The sequence below is a fragment of the Brachionichthys hirsutus genome, chromosome 20 (assembly GCF_040956055.1).
Source record: "Brachionichthys hirsutus isolate HB-005 chromosome 20, CSIRO-AGI_Bhir_v1, whole genome shotgun sequence".
NCBI classification, from domain to species: Eukaryota; Metazoa; Chordata; class Actinopteri; order Lophiiformes; family Brachionichthyidae; genus Brachionichthys; species Brachionichthys hirsutus.
Window position 1 is genome coordinate 3,269,891 of NC_090916.1, and position 22,399 is coordinate 3,292,289.

General features: G+C 44.1%; 2 protein-coding genes across 2 annotated transcripts; one reads left to right on the top strand and one right to left on the bottom strand.

Annotated features, from left to right (window-relative positions):
- Positions 1-163: 163 nt before the first annotated feature.
- Positions 164-8,707, bottom strand: adcy3b (adenylate cyclase 3b). Its single transcript, XM_068754059.1, has 20 exons — positions 8,054-8,707; positions 7,177-7,326; positions 5,821-5,960; positions 5,600-5,711; positions 5,336-5,463; positions 5,052-5,210; positions 4,811-4,967; positions 4,499-4,606; positions 4,232-4,308; positions 3,928-4,089; positions 3,742-3,829; positions 3,406-3,522; positions 2,467-2,738; positions 2,250-2,331; positions 1,925-2,083; positions 1,427-1,573; positions 1,175-1,285; positions 679-805; positions 479-603; positions 164-343 (listed from the first exon to the last, which is right to left on the bottom strand). Exons 1-20 carry the CDS (start codon positions 8,705-8,707, stop codon positions 164-166), a joined length of 3,255 nt encoding a protein of 1,084 aa, XP_068610160.1.
- Positions 8,708-11,551: 2,844 nt separating this feature from the next.
- Positions 11,552-16,401, top strand: naga (N-acetylgalactosaminidase, alpha). Its single transcript, XM_068753703.1, has 9 exons — positions 11,552-11,636; positions 12,573-12,726; positions 13,485-13,625; positions 14,040-14,251; positions 14,328-14,422; positions 14,684-14,845; positions 15,031-15,228; positions 15,359-15,499; positions 15,814-16,401. Exons 2-9 carry the CDS (start codon positions 12,575-12,577, stop codon positions 16,012-16,014), a joined length of 1,302 nt encoding a protein of 433 aa, XP_068609804.1. The 5' UTR covers positions 11,552-11,636; positions 12,573-12,574; the 3' UTR covers positions 16,015-16,401.
- The last annotated feature ends 5,998 nt before the right edge of the window (positions 16,402-22,399 follow it).

A 22,399-nucleotide genomic window follows, 5' to 3' on the forward strand; every position in this document is an offset into this window, starting at 1 on the left:
AACTCGTAATTCTCATAGCATAATAAAAATCTGTATTGCAAGAGTTCTGTGTGTCTGTATGTATTCTGTGCTACTTCCATATGCTTTATATCGCACAAATCATACGAAAAGAAATAATCTGTGTATGAGAGAATCTGATTTTACATTCATGAATTGCACCAGATTAAAGGTCCCCAACTTCGTGTGGAAGAGTAGCTGTCACTGGTCTGCCATTGCTTTTTGGTTTGTCTTTTTCTTTCATGAAGAAGGTTAGCAGCTCCCCTTTCCCTTTGACAAGTATGGCACCTCTGCGGACAAAACGAAAACCATACTCCTTTAGGATGTTGTAGGAGTCTTCAACCACCTGAGGGCAGGAGCAGGACATAATATTAATAAAGGATGGACAAAATAATTTGTTGAATATGAAAACAAAACAAGAACAAATTGTGAATAATTACAGACATCCATGTGACGACGTATAGCTTTGTGTTTGTGCTACCTGAATGTTTCCCATCACTCCAGTGGACTCCATTCTGCTGGCGACATTCACTGTGTTGCCCCAGATGTCATAGTGAGGTTTGCGAGCGCCGATCACTCCAGCCAAAACTGCCCCATTATTTAGACCTGAAGGAGAACAACATGGAGGTATGACTACAGACACACACGTCTATAAATGTGCACATGCACAAATACACAAACCGATCCGGAGCATGAAGTTGTTGAAGGACTGCTTGTTGAGGTTGTTGAGGGTGACTTTCATAGCCAAAGCAAAGTCTGCCAGGTCAGCGAGGTGTTGCCAGCGCTCAATCAGTGACAGGTCCTCTATCTGTGCAACAAAATTACAGCTTCCAAAGTTAATATCATCACCACACAAATCTAATGTTTATATGGTAAAAGTAGAACATTGTACTTGTAAGTAGGTATAACGGTAGGACAATTTAAACAATCTTTTAAACAAACATTCTAATTTATTCTAGTAATGGGATGCTTTTTCTTAATTCCTTTTTTGCTAGAGGAGTTAATTTTATTTTGATTAAAATAGTTACCTATTTTAGGCTATTAAATGTATGTTTTTTCATTATTCTTGGCCCTATCGGTCATACGTAGGAGTTGGGATAGAGAGAAGACATTTTTCATGCTATGCTGTGGTTTATCTGAGACAGGAATAAAACTTCACATTTTGAAAACATCACACCTTGTTGCATCCGATCACGCTCGTCTCCGGAGTGAGTCCTGAGGCAGCCATGTAGGTGCTTCCTATTGTCTTGATTTTAGTGATGCAGCGGAACTCTTCTCTATCTAGTAACTTGTGGAGAATGCAGACATGAGTTCATTAAGTGTGGACAAATCACGTGAATATGAATGCAGGTTTTTCACACAATGATGTCATGTCAGAATTATACTAGCTCTTAATATGTTCAAATAGTGTAAACAAACTAGGACTCACACTATCAAAGTCTGAGATGATCTCATTGAGAATCCGGAGACATTCGATGCCTCCATTGTTGATGCCCTCCTCAGTGTAGAAATCAGAAAAGTTGGGGATGGAAGCAAAAATAACACCTATTTGATTGTAAGACTGGCTGTACAACTCCTACAAATAACAAATGACACGGTGTTAGTTTTTTTCTCATGCCACAGTTCTAATCTTTTTCTTTGATAGTTTTTCCTTAAGAAAAAGTCTCATCCTCCTTATAATTATAATACACAAGCGAGGTAATCGCAAAAGTTCTATGGAACCACCAGAGGTTATGTAACACACTGCAGTGCAAAGAGGGCGGTGTCAGGGAAACTCAATACTTCAACGATGTCATTAAAAAAGGTACATCAAATTTCTTCCCTCCCCCTCTTCCTCCTCCTCCTCCTCCTCCTCTCACCTGATGTCCCTCATGTTCCTCATTTTAAATATCTAAATAATACTGTAGCTGTGCATGCTTATTCATACCTCGTCTCTCTTCTTTGATCCCAGAAAGTGTTTGGCCACATGCTCCGGCAACATGTTGGCCACCAGCGCGTCGTTCCACCGCCTCACCTCAAACAACTTCTCCTTCTGGTGGTGCACGCCAATCTTCCACAGGAACAGCTTCCTTGACTGATTCTCCAACTAGATGACCCACGGATGACATTCATAAAGATGCAGATTAAGTTATTAAGAGGAGGGGGGGGGAATCAAATGCAGAAATGTGATGATTGCTTTGTCCTTTTTCAGTAAAATTCTGATGATGCTGACTTTCAAGGCTGAAGCAGGCTGTGATAAGAAGCTGACTCACGTGGCGGGCAAAGAAGTAGAAGCTCACCATCATGACAATAATCATCATTGTCATGAGGTACTTGGATGGCACCATGGATGCTCTGAAAACACAAATAAAGTAGAATACCAATAATACTATCATCATTTTGTCTTGATATGGTAATCAGAATACACCCAAGTTAACGTATTACAAAAAATGTATGCGTATTTTATAAAAATACTGTTAATGTTCTCACCTGTGTGACGCCACCGTCAGATAGTCATATAAGTCATACATGTCTCGCCAGCTGTAGATATTAACAGCTCCAGTTGCTGTAACGACCAGCACCATGAGTCCCAGTTTAATCGCGTGGCTGGCCTGCACCAGCACAGTGGTGGCGATGAGTGACATCACAGCCATGAAGCTGTAGTGCTTTGGATTCTCCCCGCAGCTTTGGCCACCAAATGACTCCAACACGAGGCCAGAGGTGCCGTTGGACATTCGAAGGGATGGGGGGACGCAACTCAGCTGCAAAAATCAAAAATGAAATGCTTGAGTGATTTACAGTAAGAATGTGTCATGGATTCATAATTTTAGTGCTTTAATGTGAAACACATTTCATAGGTACGTAAAGCTTTGCATTTAGTGCATACATGTATGTGAAATGGGTTTATGTTTTTTTAGCTATATAAAATGAAAATGCTATATAAAAAAAATACAGACTGAATATATAAATTAAACCAATTTAGTCCATGTATTTTTGAAAGTATGACTGTCACCAATACCACGAAGCTAAGAAAGGAAGAAGAAAGAAAACCAAGTTGTGTCATTTCCATCGGGTCCTGAAGGCAGCGGGGCGTGTAACAGGCTGCTCCTGTAGGGATGTAACAAATGAACCAGCAGGCAGCAAGACAGACGACTAATGGACCCCACTGGGAACGTGCAGTCAGACACATTAAAACGCAGTGATAGGTCGATGACAGCAGAGAGGCAACACAACGGGAAAGACGATGCATGCAAACACAAAAAATCTAGATTTATTCACCGTACTAAACAAAAAGCTGGTTAGGTAGTTCACCAATTAATGGTTTCTAGTTTGAATTTCCAGAACAGTTGCTATGTTGCAATACTTTTTTGTAAGAAAAAAAATAAAATTATATACACTGTCAGATTAAATGGAGCCTTACAGTCGTACCATGTCTGCTATCGTGGCCATGGTGAGCACAAAAATGGCTGCCATTGCCCATGTGTTTCTGGCCCACCGTGTCCGATCGATCCAAATTGAGAAAGAAACCAACTTCTTGGAGAACCTCTGAAAAATAAGCATCAAAACAACAGCTGTTATTAAAAAACGACTGAATTTACACAGTTTAGTGCAGGCTTCCTTTAGCTCGTCAGTGTTTTATAAATCGGCACAGAATTCAATTGACAGGAAATCACAACTAATTGAAAAGAGTAGCAAAGTCCTGATCAAAGTTCTTGTTTTTTTGGATTCTCCATCGCTACAAACATAGACCTTCCGTTTCCTCACCCTGGGGAAGACGGCAGCCAAGGAGCAGACTGTGAGAATCAGCAACAATACCTCACCTATGGCAAGAGTCACATAGTTCACAGCCAACCTAGCAGGAGAACAAATCCATCCAGTTAATATCATATATAATGCCACCTCAATTACGCAGTGAATGCATCTCATTAAATGTAATGTGTCTGAACTTACAGCGGGTCAACGAACACCTCCATGGCAGTAATAAAGAAGAGAACTATCATGCAGCAGGAAAAGGCTGCTCCGCTGCGCTTCTCCTTCTCCGAGGAGTAACGCTCCTCCAGTTTCCCATCTACAAAACGGAGCGACGCCAGGTAGGTCTGATGATCCTTCATTCTGCACGCAGACAAAAACACGAGCAATAGGACCGAGCTTTTTGATGTTGCATGACTGAGAACAGATTTATTTGGACCGGCTGCGTGCCATTTCACAGCTACGTAGTGTCCTACATAAGTAACAGGGAATCGTTGGTTCTTACATTTGCTGAGTTTCTCTCTCCAGCAGCTCCTGCTGCAGTCGCCTGTTGATCACTCGCTCATCGCCCATCTTACTCCTCTGATGATGCAGCACAAGAGAGATCAGACAGATAAGATTACTGCATGGACATATGGGATTTCTGCAAGATTGTGTGTGTGTGTTTGTGTGTTTGTGCATGGATATTAATGTACAACTGAAGATTGGAGGTTTTGCATCGGACCCAGGTTGATGGTTTCACACTGGAAAAAAAACATTTATCATAGTTCACCTCTGTCGTAGAATCAGTGGGCGTGGCCTGGGGTGAGGCTGCATTGCCATTGGTTGCTGTAGTGCTGATCAACTGGTTTGAATTTCTGTTGGATAAAGTGCCTGGTTTCTGAGGAAGGGGAAGCAGGATAAATCTCTTGTTTATGTGATTTGACTAAAAATAAATACAAAAGGGAGTATTTATTTTTCATGTATTGTTTGAAACAAATTAATTTCAACTACAAGGCAAAAACCAGGCCTATCAAATATCAACCTTGTGCCTTGAAGGAAGCGATGTTTTGTCAAATAGAAGGAGAAAGGCAGATTCACTCACTGTTTTGAGCCAGTCCGACACCTTTCTCGGTGGTAGAACTAAATAAGTCTCGATGTCCTTCTCCAGCAGGTACTCACACCTGTCTCCACCATCGCCTGGCTCCACTTCAAATTCTCCGTGCAGACTGTCCATGGTGGTCTGGGATATATGTACCCTCCTGGGCGGCACACAAAATGTCTCTTAATAAAAATGCACCAGAGAATTTGATTATCAAGCCTAAACTGAAGCGATGCTTGCTTACCCAGGAATCCCTCCAGACTCCATCTTATTGGCGACAGTGACATCGGTGGACCAGACGTCAAATTGCCACCTCTTCTGGCCGAGCACTCCTCCCAGCACGGTTCCTGTGTGAACGCCCACTCGCATGTCCACTTCAGTTTTAGTCTTCTCTCGCACGTACCTAGACGAGGAAAGAACACAATCTTGGAGAGATAGCCTACTTCCTCACTTCATCAGAATTGTTTTTGTATCCATAAAAAAATGCTTTGCAATTTTCTCAGTTGTGAAGGTGAAATAATTTCTTACGAGATGGCTTCTACCATTGCTAGACCCATCATTATGGAGCAGGCGGCATGGTCCTCTCTGAAGTCGGGAAGGCCACAGATGCAATAGTAACAGTCTCCGAGGATCTTAATCCTCAGTTGGTGATATTTCTGGGAGAATGAGAAGTTGTGCTTTTTTGCAGTAAAAGTGCCGTATTCCTACCAACAATATGCCAAAGGGTACCGCATCTGAGTCATGGTTTGCGCCGTCCAATGGAAGAGGAGACACACTAGAACAGGTACTCACTGCCGCCAGTTTGTCAAAGCGGGCAAACAGTTCGTTGAGCAGCTTCACAAGCTCCTGAGCGCTGCAGGTGGAAGAAAGCTGAGTGAAGCCCACAATGTCAGCAAACAGGATACTGGAATAGAAGAGGAGAAAATGCAATGCAATGCTTAATAAATATCACAACACGTACCCTGCACTGAAAAAATAAAGCACAGAAAAACATCTGAAGTAGTGATCCTGACCTGACATTTTCATGCCGGTACATGTACATGGTGTTAAACTGCTGCTGCTGCTGGACGTCCTGTTGCTTGGCCTGGTTCTTCATGCCCTGCAGCATCTCATCAGCGATGTGTTTGGGCAGGATTGACAGCAATAGTTCCTCCTGCATGAGAAACATTTGAAGGAAAGTCAGTTCTGTCATGTTCACTTGTGGCGGACATGAAGATAAACTGGGCCCGTGTTGACGTGGCTGTGCCGTTCATCGCGTGACTGGAGCGGTAAATAGATCCTTGCAGCCCTCAGAAGAGCCTGTCAACTTCTCTGATGTGTTACGGCTGGCTTGTTTTAGCTGTCTCCCGGCACCGCCCGACTGAAAAGACACTTTGGGCCATATGTTACATCTATTTATAATATTTTCCTCCTTTATTTTACATCCACAATTATTCTTCCTCCTGAGATGGATTGAAGGAAAGAATAAAATGGTTGTGACAGTAAGGTGGACCTTTCTATAAATGAAATGTTATGGAATATCACTATCTTTCGTACGACAGCGCTAATGTACTGTAATATATTAGAAAATAAAATACTGGTGAAGGAATAACATATGTTTACCAGTTAAGTTAATTACATCCATCCATTATTGCAGCATGATCCGCTTTCATTAATGTGCAACGCTCATTTTCCAGCCCTAATATGAGGAAGAGAACGACGACAGCTCCCAAGTAGAATGCATCACTGAGCAAAAAGGCCACAAACTGCACAAAAAGCAGGAAAAACAGGGTAACTGCACAAAGAATACAATGGAAAAAGAAATAACACAGGACATGCAACGGTAAGACAGGCGCAGGTCGGCACACGAGGAAATGAAGTGCATTAAAGCTGCTGATTAAAGGTTTGGCTGAAGCTAGAATAACTTGTCACAGAGCCTCGTCAGACAGGATGGTGTCAAGTCCCTGATGGAGGCTCGGCTGGTGAAAACAACCGTCACTATGATCACCCTGTTAACCCTCAGCTGAGCAAGACGCCCTGTAATGAGCCACCGCAGGGTGCGTTTAACCTTGTTTATGTGTGTTTGCCCACACAGGCAAGAGGATCATCTGGTGGCGGCACGGTGGCATAGTGGTTAGTGCTGTTGCCTCGCGGCAAGTCGGGCATGGGTTCAAATCCCAGCATTACCAGCGTGGCCTTTCTGTGTAGTGTTTCCATGCCCCCCCCCCCATTGGAAAAAAACATGCATTAGGTTATGTTGGCCCATAGTGGCAGCAGCTCAGGACTAACTTTCCGTTCTAACCTTCTAATTTCATTGTATAATGACAACAAAATCCTCCTCTCTGCTCTCTCAGAGTGTGTGTGTGTGTGTGTTTGCGCACTCCTCTTACCTGCTGGGTGCTCTGCTCCTCCAGAGTAAGTTTGACCTCAATCGACTGGCGAGCCTCCAGGAAAGCCGTCCTGTACTTCCTGTCTGCCATGCAGTAAGATATCACACCCACCGTGGCAGCACACAGGTACAACATCACGTTGGCCAAGAGCTGAAGAGATGAGGAAAACCTTTGTAAATATTATGTTAATATGAGTATAGTGGCTTGTTTGCTGATCCTGTCGCAACAAAACTCAATTTGTGGCCAACGTGTGCATCCATGACAAGAGAGATGTCAGATTCTGCACGTGAATTAATAATCTCAGAAATTGATCTCATAATTTCAGAGGACTGCATGTCTTGCGTTCGACATTTTAGCAGCAGGTTTCATGAAGGAAGGCAATTTTCTGAAAAAGACTGCTTATATTACAAAGACAATTGTTTTTTATTATCTCAGTTCTATTATCTCGGGTGGCCTGGGAACGCCTTGGGATCCCCCCCCCGGCAGAGCTAGAGGAAGTGGCCGGGGAGAGGGAAGTCTGGGCTTCCCTGCTTAGGCTGCTGCCCCCGTGACCCGTCCCCGGATAAGCGGATGAAGATGGATGGATATCTCAGTTCTAATTGGTTGCCTTTCAAATTGTGTAAATTTTCATTTAGAATTATGCACATCTTTGAAGGAGACAAATAGAAAAAGCAGAACAAAATAACACATTATTGACTAATTTTATCTGCTGGATAAAAATATATACAGTATATATATTTCGCAGTTGGGAATGTAAAAAATAAAATAAAAATACAAGTGGTGGGACAGAAAGCCTCAATGTCTCTCCCATCCAAACTATCTTCTCAATACCACTGAACGGTGATGCCCCAACATTAAGACAGCATCATGTTTGTACCTGTCTCACCAGCATGGACCCTTGCAAATGACCTTCTAACCCTCGAGCCACAATCAAGCCCAGGACGAGCGTGTGCGTCCCGCAGGACAGCGCCGCGAGGAGCAGCAGCGGCACCAGCTTCAGCGGGAGCGTCAGAAAGCAGGAGAACGTGAAAAAGGCCTGCCAGCCCACGGAGTCTGCCGCTCGGGGGCAGCGCTCGTAGTTCAGACCCATATAACACAGGACGTGCACGGCGACCAGCAGCCACAGCGCGTACGGCACCGCGCCGCGCGTCACCGCCGATGCTGGGAGCTTCTGCCGCCAGCAGAGCGCGCAGAGCGCGGCGTCCGCAGCCAGTCCCGCCGCGGCCACCACCACCATGGCCAGTTTGTCCTCGGTGTAGACCACCGCGCACATGACGATGACAAAGCCGTTGAAAAGAGCCGCGAACGCCGCCAGAACGCGCAGGTTCTCTTGTCTCTGTCTGCGGAAGTAGTTCTGGTAAAGCCTCTCCAGTGAGTCTGGCGCAAAGCGGAGGCGCGGCTGGAGCGCGTCCGGCTCACGCGTCGTGCGACCCGCTCCGTGGCCGGAGTGGCGGATGTCCTGCGCGGGGGACTCCAGTGGGCGCCCTGCAGTCTGTTGCGCGTCTCTGGAGTGGACCCGGTTCATAGACATGGTGGTTTCATGGAGGGTGCGCGTCCTTCATGAAGTAATACTGTCGATATTCCTCAAGCGTCCCACCTTTGTCCTACATTTGTCTTTATTTGCAAAAGTCCATCAAAAGCAACTCGATGCACATAATAATAATATTATTATGATTATTATCACCAATATTAACCCCCTATGGAGATGCCAGTCACTGAACAGCTGTTTTTGATAGCCAGTTCCATCATAAAGCTCAAGTATAGAATTACTTTCTTGCATTTTATAGTTCCATTAAAATCCTAAAGAGAACAAGATCAGAGCGTCTCAGTTGTCGGAACTGCTGATCTGCCTCCAGGTTGTTTCAGCGGAGAAACTTCTTGTGTCCTCTTCCTGCCTTGCTGCTGAAGTCCTGCGTTCTGCCGTGGAAGTCTGGAAGACCAACACCAGCTTGAGCCAAAGGCAGAGATCACATTACATGAAACATCTTCTCATCGAGCTCTGTTCACGTTGATGCATAAATCCATATTCCTGCTCCTCACGGAAACAGATGCAGAGCAAACCAAGGCGCACTTCAGCCTGCTGATGTTATTCCTCGCCTATACCCCCGCCCCAACACACACACACACACACGGAAACACACCCCTCCTGTTTCCAGTATCCTCTGATACTGTTGTTAAGATGAAGCCAAAGTGACTGCCATCATGTCTTGGGAAATGATGGTAATGATGAGGTAAAGAGAGATCATGAGCATCACTCGGCAAAACATTAATTTGATTGTTTCCGGGTTGCCTTTTCTCAGAGAGTAATTAGCAATAGTAACAGTATTTAATACAGGTAGAGCCACAAAAATACACGTCTGCCCATAAGTCTCTGTGGAAAAGCAGACATGGACACTGTATTCCTGACCCTCTGATGACCAGCAGGAGAGTGAACCTTGTCCTCAGAGGCCAATCAGGCTCTCTGTGTGCCCCGGTTGGTGGTTATTTTTATGTCATCCTATGAAGAGTACTTCCCAAAGCCATAATGCCCAGAGTCCCCAGGCTCCCCAGAGCTCCTATTCCCAATGCTGCGGCCCCAAGTGCTCTGACTCCAACCAGTCCTGCCGCTGTGGCAACTGTCTCCATGCCGATTCCTTTAATTACATGCAGCCCCGGGAGGCGGCTTGTTCAGTCTCCCGACCGCGTTTAAGACTGATTGCCAAACACAGAATAAATGTTCCTGCCACACGTGGGATGGCCGTTATTAGTTCTGAAGTTGTCGGCAGAGTTGCTTTAGTTGCTCCACTTTGCATTGCCAGAACTGCACCAAGACCGACTGAAACTAAAATTAAAACTGCTGAATAGAAACTTGAGACTCAAATGCCTGTTTTTCTGCAACACTTGGGACACAAGGGACACTCCTGCAGCTGCGGCTGCACCCAATGCCCCCCCCCCCCTAAGTATATCTTAGGGTTCCTAGGGAAGAACTTGACTGCTGAATGGCTCTTAGGACAATTGAAGATATTACAGCACCTCCTATGGTGACCAGCCGCCTCTGGTCCCAGTCTGGTCATGACCACTGTTCCCAAGCCAACTCCAAAAAAAATACTGCAGATAGAAATGCAGCCCAGAGGACTGACTGCAGCATCAAGACCACCTCCTCTTCAGAATCATGTCTGCCTTCACTTGCGCCTAAGTAAAGGCAGACATGAATACCGACAGAATAAGTGAATATCCTCTCCATAAGTAGACATCTGGTCTCTGGTCTTTGTGTCACCCTCTTCGTCAGAGACTTTTGAATGCCACAAAAGTACAGAAGTGGTCAACCACATGCGTATAATTCCAGCTATGGCATCAAGTCGTCCATAAAATACACTGAGCTAAAGAGTGGTGAAGAGATATAACAGAGCTGTGATGATGCTATTAATGTTGGAGGTGTATGAGTAGACTACAAGGACCAGAATGCCTCGGGCTGTAATATAGACCCATGGAGGAAAGATACCCGCCAACACTCCAGCAGCGACAGCGCCAACCACACTTCATATATATAGTATTAGCATGTACTGGTAGTTTCAATTAAGTAAAAAAATGTAAATATGTCTCACTTGTATTCATAGTTTGTCACTTATAAAGGAAAGTGAAAACTTTTCACAGATTATCAGTTCGTAGCCCTTTGTCCAATAACAGCTGTTCAACCATTTCATTGGTCATTTAGAATGTTATATTCAGCCTTTCTTTTATTTTCTCTTCCCAGAGTGGTCTTACCGAGGCTCGATTCTGCCATGGCTCATTATTCGTATTGTCTGGATGCTCACTTGGAATGTTGAACAGACTGAAACAAAAGCGTACATTTGCACAAAACAACATAGAAACTGAATTTACGTTAATATGCAGTACAAATCGTCTAAAACGATTTGCAATAGTTGAAGTACCAACTTTTTTTTTTATTGTCCTTCATGCAGTGTTAGTGCACCCTCTGCTGGATTAAAGTGAACCAAGTCAGTAAATAAGGTTTTTGTTGTCTATCTAGCGCAATTCACTTTGACATTAAAAAAAAAAAATATACGCACTCAAGATAAAATCTTATGTCAACATTGATTCTTTAATTACCATTTCATATTAAATATTGACGACTATTCTTATTTATCACATAAATAGCTCGAAATTAACCCTTTATAAATGGTTTATGTATTTATGTGTATTTTTTATTGTAAAATGTTACTTTTTTTGCAGCTATTGTTTAATACTGATGGCGGTTAATCCACTCATTCATTCACTTTCTTGCTGTCGGGAAGAGATTTCTCGACTTCGTCTTCCGACTCTGCGGATCAGCTGACAGGACGTCGGTCACATGACCTTTAGCCCTTTTTTTTTGCCTCACAGGAGCTCGGCGTGTGTTTATTGTTTAGCGTCGAAGTGTTTACCAGGGATTTATTGAAAGGTCCGAGCGGACCTGAAGTCTGTCGTGTCACCGAGTCCCAGTAAGTCAGCGCGTCTTTATTCCGTGTTCCATTTTTAAACGTTGATTCTGCGGCTGCTATTACGCGCAACGGGAGGCAGGATTCCGCCGATACTTCCGGCTGAGGCTCATTTTGCCCTTATCTTAACCTAAAGGGAAAGTGATGCATTTAATGATTTTTGGATTCATTGCTCCGCGACGCGCTGGCGACGCGATCGGGGTGTGACCCCTCCTCTCGTCCAACAGCAAGCTGGGATAGGCTTCAGCAACTTCCGTGACCCGGAATAAAAATGATGGCTGGGTGGATTCCCCTTCTGTCCTTTTTGTGTTTATCTCAAGATAAATTGTTCTGGATCTTCAAACTGAACTAAACGATGATTTTTCATTTAATATGGTCGTAGACGGTAATAAATCTGACACAGATGACCTTTGATTCGGTCAGCTGACACTCTAGACTGAATGTCATAAGTCACCTGGCAGGTTCAAGATACTTTATTATCATTATGCGAACATAATAAAATCGTGAGAAGGCCCACGGCTTAAGGCACACATCATAACATAATCAAATCAAAAACTAAATTCTCTCTCTTAACGGAACAATATATATATATACACAAAGAGAGTGAGAATCACACACAATGGTGCAAAGTAGCATCAGCAGCACAGCAGGGCCGGCATGAAGCGTCCCAGATCGCTACAAGGGAACGACTGCTTTCACAGCTCGGGGGAAGAAGCTGTTTCTGAGCCTCGCAGTGCTGCTTCTTATAGTCCTGCGCCGCTTCCCTGATGGGGTTGTTATGACGACCACACCCAGTCAGGTGAGACTCAGGAGGTGTTTCTTTAGACACACCTGCCACAGATGTCGTGACGGTATTCCCAGGTTGATTGTAACCACTAAACGTCGATGCCATCCAGCTCACAGGCGCTCACATCTAACTCAAAGGATTTCCATCTGCAGGAATGTACCTGGTGGTTTTATTTGCCGCTGCGCTCTCCGCGTCCACCTTCGCCCTCGACAATGGGCTGATGCGGACCCCTCCTATGGGCTGGTTGGCATGGGAACGATTCCGCTGTGACATCGACTGTGAACATGACCCCAAAAACTGTATCAGGTATGCAAGCATAAATTAATATTATGAAACGTGACCTCGTCATGAATGAAATGCCACCTTCTGAGAACGCCGATGTGAGCCTGCCCTTCATGTGTTATCATAACTGTAATAATAATAATAATAAAAAAAACTATATCTAACTTTTTCAGTAACTATTCCTAAATATCTGATTTGCATAATATGACATACGATCTTCAGCAGAGCTGCGTAATTGTACTCAATGAATGTATTACTCAACAGTAATATGTTTGTGTATATGTTCGGATTCTTGTGTAATGCGCTGGCACGTTAAGTACTAGTAACCTTTCCTTGAGCAATCTGAAACCAAATTGTTTCCACACATAATTTTATACCCGAAACGCATTTTATAAATGTTCTACGACGACCCATCCTAGTTTATTCCACCTTTTCTTGTGTCTCTTACTTAAATGTTTCAAATCTTCAGACAATGTTTAACATAAAACAAAGGCGACCTGAGTAAACGCAAAATATTTCACAAAGGTTTTTCAACGACACTGATCCTGTGTGAAAATCCCCCCCCCCCCACCCCCCCCATGAGAAACTAAATAAAAGAAACGGACAAACTGCATAAAGACTCGGTAGAGGGAGGAGGGAATAGCGCCAGTCCTTTTCAATCAGCATATTTACATTATTACTCACCAGTTTTTGAAAAGCTAAAATGTTATTTTCAAGCTTCAAAGGTTTTTTTTTTTTTTTTACCTCCACCTGTTAATGCGACGTTTCTGTCTGTCCTCCAGTGAGAATCTGTTCATTGACATGGCAGACCGTCTCTCCGAGGACGGCTGGAGGGAACTTGGATACGTCTTGGTGAGCATAGATGACTGCTGGTCTTCCATGGAGAGAGATGAGGAGGGACGTCTGCAGCCTGACCCTAAAAGGTAAGTGAGGCAATGTGCATCGATATGTAACGTCTAATCTCAGAGACAATAAAAGAATCAGCAGTCACAGCGTCATATGATGAAGAAAAGCATTCGTCGATATCCTGACTAGGGTATATCGGTGCAGTACTGGATCACAGGCTGCAGAATGGTGAACAAATCCTGTCACACCAATACGTCACGTAAACAACCGCAGGCTTTTCTGATCCAGATAGTCACTATTTGAATACATTAATAGTGTTTAATTTTCAAAAAAGTTGCAAAATTTACCCACTTTTTTTATTTATTTGATTCAATTTAAAAAAAACAAAAAAATGTGTTCATGAAAGTGCCTTAAGTCTCTAACTCAGTATCTGTGGCACTGAATGATTCCGTATATGTGATATCGTAACGGTACATTTTCTCGCTCCTCAGATTCCCCGGAGGCATCCCTAAGCTGGCACGCTACATGCATGACAGAGGTCTCAAGTTGGGAATCTATGGGGACATGGGAACACACACCTGTGGGGGCTACCCCGGGACCCCGCTGGACAAGATCAAGATAGATGCTCAAACGTTTGCTGACTGGGGGGTGGATGTGCTCAAATTTGACGGCTGTTATTCTAACAGCACAGAACAAGAGCAGGGTAAGCAGCAGAGGTAACGGCTACAGTTGGGTCATTGAGGTCTTCATGTTCGATTCTTGTTCCTTTCTTCGGACAGGTTACCCACTCATGTCCAAGGCTTTAAACGCCACGGGGCGTCCCATTGGCTACTCCTGCAGTTGGCCCGCCTACCAGGGTGGCCTGCCCCCTAAGGTGTAATTCCCATCTCTTCTGGCTATTTACGTGACCACCTCCTCAAATAGGAACAACCCAGAAACTCTTCAAAAATCGATTGACTGAATATTTTTGATATAATAATCACAGAAACATAGTGGAAGAAAATAAATTGATGATAATGAAATCTTTTTTTATTTTTTGTTCTGCATATCCATTTTGAAGGTTTATTGTTGCGAGCTTTAAGTTCCAATACTTTAAAGGCACAGTTTATGTTTTAAGCTTTTACTGTGTTTTCAGGTGAACTACACTCAGCTGGGCCTTATCTGCAATCTGTGGCGTAACTATGGTGACATCCAGGATTCCTGGGACAGCGTCCTGAACATTGTTGACTGGTTCTTTGAGAACCAGGATGTTGTGGCACCTGCAGCAGGACCCGGAGGGTGGAATGACCCTGATATGGTCCGTTTTACTGACACATCACGTTTCCACATGTTCACTATTCACTGTGGAAATACCAGTGGTAGAGCCTCTGAAGTGGACCTTCTACTTTTCAGGGCCCAAACCGTTCTTTCTTAATTATTCATTCATGATGAATGCTTTCTGAAATGTCAGTCTTCCTCTAGTCTGTGTTTTAACCTCCGCAGCTGATCGTGGGCGACTTTGGCCTCAGCATGGACCAGTCTCGCAGTCAGATGGCTCTTTGGGCGATTATGGCTGCTCCTCTTTTCATGTCCAATGACCTGCGGACCATCAGCAGCGGAGCCCGCAGCATCCTGCAGAACCAAATGGCCATCAGCATCAACCAGGACCCGATGGGCATTCAGGGAAGACGCATTGTCAAGGTGACTATATTGGATTGGGAGGAGCTTGGAAATTGCAAATCTTTTTTTTGTGGCTATTTCTCTGACTTAAAGACATCTTCTTGTTCTTTGTGTAACGCTGAAAATGTTCTTGTCCGGTTCTGTCTAACAGGAGAACAGTGGGATTGACGTGTTCTTGCGTCCCCTGTCCAACAATGCCAGTGCCCTCGTATTCTTCAGTCGCCGTAAGGACATGCCCTACCGATACCAGACTTCCCTCAGGAAACTCAACTACCCGACTGGCAGCTACAAGGTATGTCTTTATGTTCAGGCAGGCTATGTTTCACCTCCAGTTGACTTCCTATGTGTCTGTTTGTATGGTATTGAAAAACGTGAAGCAACATATAGCTCATAATATTCAATTCTGGGTCTGGATCATCAGTAAAAGGTTCTAAATTGTTCTTGGTGTCAACCTGAAAAGTAAAAGTGAATCGGAGTTTATGTGTATTGTTTTTTAAACTGATTTTTGAATCCATAAATGAGGCTTTAATGTTAAAATGTAATATTTATTTTTTTATGTTTTACTTATCCCTTTGAATATTAATATCTTCACTTTATCTCCATCAGATCTTTAATGTCTTCACTGAAAAGACCATGATGCTGAAAGACTCCACAGACTTTGTCGTGTCCGTGAACCCCACCGGCGTGGTCATGTGGTATGTCTCTGCACCTGCCAAAATGAACCTCCATCAGTTCTATAGAGGCGCTCGTCTCCGCGGATCTCCATATGATGAGAAGGATGAAAACAACATTCCTCAGCTCATCTGATAAATCGCACCACGTTTCTGCCTCGGCGCTGCGGCTCTTCATAAACGGTTTTGAGATCAGTTTGTTTCTACACATGAAAGCTTTGAGTGATTTTAATCTGTTTGGATCTCCAAAGCTGAAAAACCCGCCCAAATGTCTTCACTAAGATTCAAAGCTCTTACTGAAACATTTCTTTGTGACATGCAACGGTCCAAAGCCGTACAAGAACAAGTAAAAATGCCAAAGCATGCATATTGGTATGGCTATATTTTAATTGTTTTTTTGGGGGGAAAGTATAATTGCTTTTAGATTGCTACAGTTTGCTCTGGATACTTTTTATGATCATTTGTGCTCAAGATACGAAAGTATTTGATATGAAATGATTCAGTGAATCGTGTGTTTTTTATGTTGCTGAAATAAATCTCATTTAAATTTGCAATGAATTTTTTTAATGTTTACATACATATATATATTCTTGCATTCTCAAACAGTGTTGCAAATATTTAATATCTACAAATGATGAAATCAAAGTTCCATAATTACAGAATAAGTCCTTGCCAAGGGCATCCAAAGTCTGTTTGATGTTAAGCAACCCTGAAACCCCTCCCCACTCTACTCGAACAGCTGCTTGAAATGTAAAACAAGCATCCCCCCCCCCCCTCATGTGCTCGCTTCCCAATGATGGAGAAGGTGATATGACAACCAACATTGTCAGCGACCCCTCATCTGAATCAGCTCCAGCTTCCAGGGCGTAGTCCGCCTCCACAATGTGGACCCCCACCTCAAAGTTACCTGTGTTGAACACACAGCATAACTTCCAGCCCTTAGCAGAACCATCAAGGTCGGGCGTGCAGCATCTGGGGGTGGTTTACAGTCCAGAGCATTGTCTAGATCTCTGGTGGTAGCAGGGTCGATCTTAAAGATACCCTCCATTCTGCAGGAGGTGAATGCAGAGCTTAATCAATAATCAATTGTATTTATCCTTTAACCGGTTCTCATTAACAATGACGACCTGGTTTCAATACACCGCACACGCTTGCTGCCTCTGAATGACAACGATAAATAATAAATATGTGCTGCTCTAAAATATTTGGATGAGGGTTTCCTTTTAATGATTTTACGTGTGTTCTCTCATTATCAATGCCACTACGGACAAATAAACGTTTCACGAGAATGACCTTGACCCAAAAACCTGCGAATACTGGCCCCAAAACACAGAAGAATGTTGAGTCTACTTTAGAGCCGGTTGAGGCCACAGCATCATCAGTTAATGGATGTTAACCAACATGGTTAAAGGTATTTCTAAAACGATCAAAATACACAATGATGTTCACACAAACGGTGCACAACACAATGAATTTATTTAATGTACAAAAGAGTGAGAAAAAAATGCAAATTCATCCAAGATGCACATCCACCTTGAGCCAGTAGAGGTCAGCGCTGCTCTTCCGGCCCCCTCCCTTGCAAAAGAACGCACCTGCTGATGAGCACAAGGACGGTCAGGCCATCCTGATCAGTCCTTTATCTCTCTGTTATGATTTGCTTTCGTCTGGCATCAACTCCCACTTTCGCACACACACACACACACACACAAAACAACAATTGTATACTTTCTCCTTTATGCTTCAGATTAATTCTTCATCGTATTCGTTCGGCCTCTTCCTCTTCATCCCTCCCTTCTACCCTCCCATTCTTCTCGTGCTTAACAAATCTGACCTTGGACTTCTCGCTGGCAAATAATCTCAAGATACTGGATCGTCACATGATTGTGTGTATTGGCATTCACGATGTTGCATGTGCGTATGTATGGCATGGGCAAACTTTCTTTGCTTGACACACACAAACACACACGCACACATATTCCATCTAGGTCATTTCAGGCCAGATGTGTGCGCGTGTGTGTCTGTGTGTGTGTATGTGTGGGAAAACGGATCTTTGCCTTCCTTTTCGTTCTACTTCAGTCATCTCAGATATCCACTGGCTGGCTGAACACATCTCTCACTGTCATCCGATAACATGACGTGGGAGACAATTGAGGGAGTTTGTTCGAGGAAAAAAGAGAACAGTGGAAAAGATGATTTGAGAAAATGAAGGGAGGGCAACCTCAAAAATCTATTAGAAGCTGCAAATGAAAGGGCGAGTGAGAGAGATGAGGGAGGGGGTGAGATGAGGAAGAGTGCGTTCCTGCCGGTGCTCACGTACGCCCACAGCTGCAGAGAGGCACAGTTGCCACCCTTGTCTTTTGTACCTCCGCTCCCAAAACCCAAGTCGCACCCCTGATTCAAATCAAGGATTGCCCCCCCCCCCCTCCCGCACACTTCTAAAATCCATCCCGAGGCAACGCATTGAACAGATGGGTGGACTAGATGCACACATAAGTTTGCATGGAGGTCAGAATATATGCACGGCCTAAAAGGAGGCCGCAAACCCACGTCGCCCTGACAATGCTGCCTGTCAACCTGATTGGTTGCTTAGCAATGATGTCAGCATAATGAGGTCTCAAATATTCTCATATAGGGCTAAATGTCTGCTAAACCGCTGTAAACCAGGTTAGTTACTCCTAATCTGCTAAAGCGCTGCAGGCTGGTTACATATTAGCAGTTGACTGGTTTATCTGGTATTCCTGTTCTTTCTATACAAAGCGATTGGTGCCATATTCACGTGAGATTACCGGAAACATTACTAAAATTATCCTGTTTTGAAACTGAAAATGGTTAAATTAGCTTTAGCTGAAAGTTTTTTTCTCCATCAAATTCATATTTTCTGTAGCCTAACAACTTCTATATGATAAAAGAGGTCAGGGAGTCTGTCGTGCTCGTGTGACGGTACTGCCTTTTGGATTTGTGGGGCTGCACTGGTAACGCCATCCACTGGTCACGTGACACATAATGCTACATCACCCCCCCCCCCCCCCCCCCTGGCCACAACGGCTTTTAAGTTGCACACTTTTTCTCTTCTGTTGGACTTTGGAGCCACAAATGTGCAGACTCACTGTGCACTCTCTCCTTTAATCCAAAAATACTGGGACAGTAAATCGATTCGGGTCAGCACACAGGATGCCTGCTAGAGGACGTTCTACCCTTTTCTGCCCTATAGGCTGTAACAGCAGAGGATGTCCTGCTGGTGTGTGTAGACACTGTTGTTTCAGCTGGAGTGAGGGAGGATGTGTGGGTGCATCTGCTGGTGCATCAGCAATACGTGGTAACCCAGGGGCAGTATGGGTGGATCCGTGCGTGCATGATGGCAAAAAAAAAAAAAAAGAAAAGTGTTTTATGACGTCTGCAAAAATATCACCTGGCAGTTTAAGTCCTTCATTTCTGCAACCGCTAAATATAAGCATGTGAAAAACCTCTGTGGTTGTGATTTTTATGAATGAATGTCTGGATTTGTCCACCAGTGGCTGCTGTCGACTTAAAACCCATTGGCCTGGTTGCTCTTTCCATGATGCCACTGTGTACGAGGCTGGCTGCACGTTGCTGAGGCTTTGAGTTCACATGGCAAACCGCCAGGCTGTCAGCTGCCTGCTTACTGGCAGCCTGTGTGGGTGAAAGTGAGAGACTGCAGCCAATAGGGCCGTCTTTCCGTCTCTCTCTCACACACACACGCGCACACGCACACACACACACACACACACACACATACACACACACACATTGAGACAGACGACCATACTCCTTTTCTCTATATTTCCAATCACAATTCACTCACACTAAACCTGGTTTTTGCTTGCTCTTTGTATTTCACAATCTTGGCTCCTGTATAGACAAAAAAAAAAGCTAAATTAAAAACTACAGGGTACTCTGACCACGAATACCTCCCCGCCCGTGTACAGTGCATCTATGAGACGTAGCGTGTGTTCACCCTATTCCCTAACTGTTCCTTTGTTCCAACATATTCACTGTCTGAGGATGCCTCGCCAGATCCAGAAGCCATTCTGGGTCAGAAAACAAAAACCTGTCTTCGCTCAGCGGAACAGACCAGAACCAACACAGCAGTAGGATTTGGCTTAAACTGACTACCAAAAAAAAAAAAGTTCTTTGGTGAGTCTGTTTTACCGGCACTTAGTGTGTGTGTGTGCGTGTGTGTGTCAAGGGCCGCACTGACAGACGCTTGACAGATTGGCAGCAGATATCTGATAAGCACTCACATGCTAAGTAACATGATGCCATTTGAGCTGTGGCTGCTAATGCATCTATTTTCTGGTTAATCCCCACAAAGTGACGGCCTGTCAGCATCACAGGGTTGAATGACAACATTAATTGGCAGAAGGTTTCATGTCTGAGGGGGGGTGACCAGCAGAAAATAGAGTTGTGATCGGTCAACGATGCCTCTCACAACCTTTTGTCTCATCTGTGAATACACATGATTTCCTGTGCTATTTTTGTGTGTCAGTATTTAGACTTTCTCTTTTTTCATCCTCTCACGTTCAGCTTGAGCTCATTCTCCGGCCCGTCCGTCAGTCTGTCACTGGTTCGTATCTCCGTGTTAACTGTGACCGTGGTAGAATGTAACATACAGGTTACCCCCCCCCCCCCCACAGAATATCAGCTTTCACTGTATAATCAGTCACCTCCATAGTACAAAGCCTATAGGTACATGTAATCTGCCTTTCCTTGCACTTGGGATATTTAAGTATATTTATTACTGATGAATTGGCTTTCCTATCTCAGAACAATGATTCTTAAATATGACAACTTTATTTGACTTCTAAATAAATGCTATTCATATGGGCAACTGTCATTTTATCAACGCTATATTTAAACACGGTATCTTTACTTGTTCTCAGGCGTAGTAAACTACGACTACTTGTACTTTCAGCTTGTCCCATGAGGGGTCGCCACAATTAGCATTTAAAAACATTAGTGTGCTCCATTCCTTGTGAGTTGTTAAACATGATAAAATACAAAAAAAAAAAAGAATTGCCTCTTAATATTCCCTGCATGCCGACATAAATGCCAGCCATGACACGCGTGTCTTAGGTTGTCGTATGCAGTATGAAAGGTTGCTATTTAAGTAAGTGGAAAACAAATGATCGTATTATGGCTTCAAGGGAAAAAGGGTCTGCTTAGATTTTATTGTAAATCCAGCCTGGCTTTAATACACACTGTAATACCTGAAGCATTTCTTTATTGAGTTTTTGAGGATAGCATTTAAACATTTGGTACAGCTTTTAAATAAGAGAACACGATATGAGCTGGACTGCAGTCATTGAAGAGCTTCATCCCTCTGGTTGAGACACTGTCTTTATAACCTCTGTCACACTCAACTGCATTTGGTGCGAATAAATAACGATCCTGAATCTCCCCATTTTGTTTCAATACAGCCAAACAGGTCTGTAGAGTCTGCCAATTTAGCAGTCTCTCTCTCTCAGTCACACACACGTACACACCCACCCACGCATACCCACACATACCCACGTGCACACACACACACACACACACACACTCAAGGTCTCTCATTCTCGCTTTTTCTCCACCTTTCAAACTGACCTACTTCCATCCAGGAGATTGTGTCTCCTTTATGTAAAAACTTTGTAGGCCAGCCATAGCTTTTGAAGGCTGTTGCCCCCCCCCCAGGTTCTTAAATCCATGTCATTTGGCTCGCTGTTGGCTTGAAAAGATCAAACAGCACATGTAAGGCTGACCTTCAGCCCGGCGTCCCTGCCGCATGTTGAGTATATCTCAGCAGGCATAGTGCGTCTAAACATTAACCCTTGAGACCAGGTTTTCTCTAATGGACTTGGTCGTGTGTGTGTGTGTGTGTGTGTGTGTGTGTTACAGCCTGAAACCCACAATCACTGCCATAATCTATCACTTGTGGCACTGATGAGATGCAGAGTTCAGGGTGCAGAGAGCACCTGATGTACCGACACAGTCCGGCCAGAGTCCTTCTGGAAGCCTCGTGGCGGGCGGGGCGCCTGCACCAGGAGGCCTACCTGCGCTGTGGTGGTCAGAGCTGCACCGGGAGCTCAGTGCCACCTGCAGCACGGGGTCCTTTTCCACCAGGATGTGCTACACAGTCCTGGAGCTGACATGTGAGCAGCTGTCCTTTCTGTTCGCTATGAGCACAGTTGATGCTTTGTGCGTGGCAATGAAAAGAGCTACTTGTCACAAAACTGTGACGCAGGAGTCCGCTCATCCGCTCATAGTTGTGTGCGAATGAGGTCACACACACACAGCATTGTGAACAAGTCATTGTCAGACAGGTGCACACTCAGGTTTGCTTTATTATCCGCTGCCTCACTCTTGGTCAGCCAGTGCTATAATTTGCCCCCCAAAAAGTTAAAGTAAACTCTATTTATAATTTGCCAGATTGTAATGATTTATCAATGCAGCTGGGCTCTGGTGCAATGTTCAAATAAACCCTTCACTTGTGTGCTACCTCTGATCAAATCAATGATTTGTAC

Coding starts and splice junctions, on each gene's coding strand:
- naga (XM_068753703.1), top strand. CDS start 12,575: ATGTACCTGGTGGTTTTATTTGCCGCTGCGCTCTCCGCGTCCACCTTC. Junction 15,229..15,358: donor AGGGAAGACGCATTGTCAAG/GTGACTATATTG, acceptor TCTGTCTAACAG/GAGAACAGTGGGATTGACGT. Junction 15,500..15,813: donor ACCCGACTGGCAGCTACAAG/GTATGTCTTTAT, acceptor TATCTCCATCAG/ATCTTTAATGTCTTCACTGA.
- adcy3b (XM_068754059.1), bottom strand. CDS start 8,707: ATGTCTATGAACCGGGTCCACTCCAGAGACGCGCAACAGACTGCAGGG. Junction 5,712..5,820: donor TACCGGCATGAAAATGTCAG/GTCAGGATCACT, acceptor CTTCTATTCCAG/TATCCTGTTTGCTGACATTG. Junction 344..478: donor GAGTGATGGGAAACATTCAG/GTAGCACAAACA, acceptor TCCTGCCCTCAG/GTGGTTGAAGACTCCTACAA.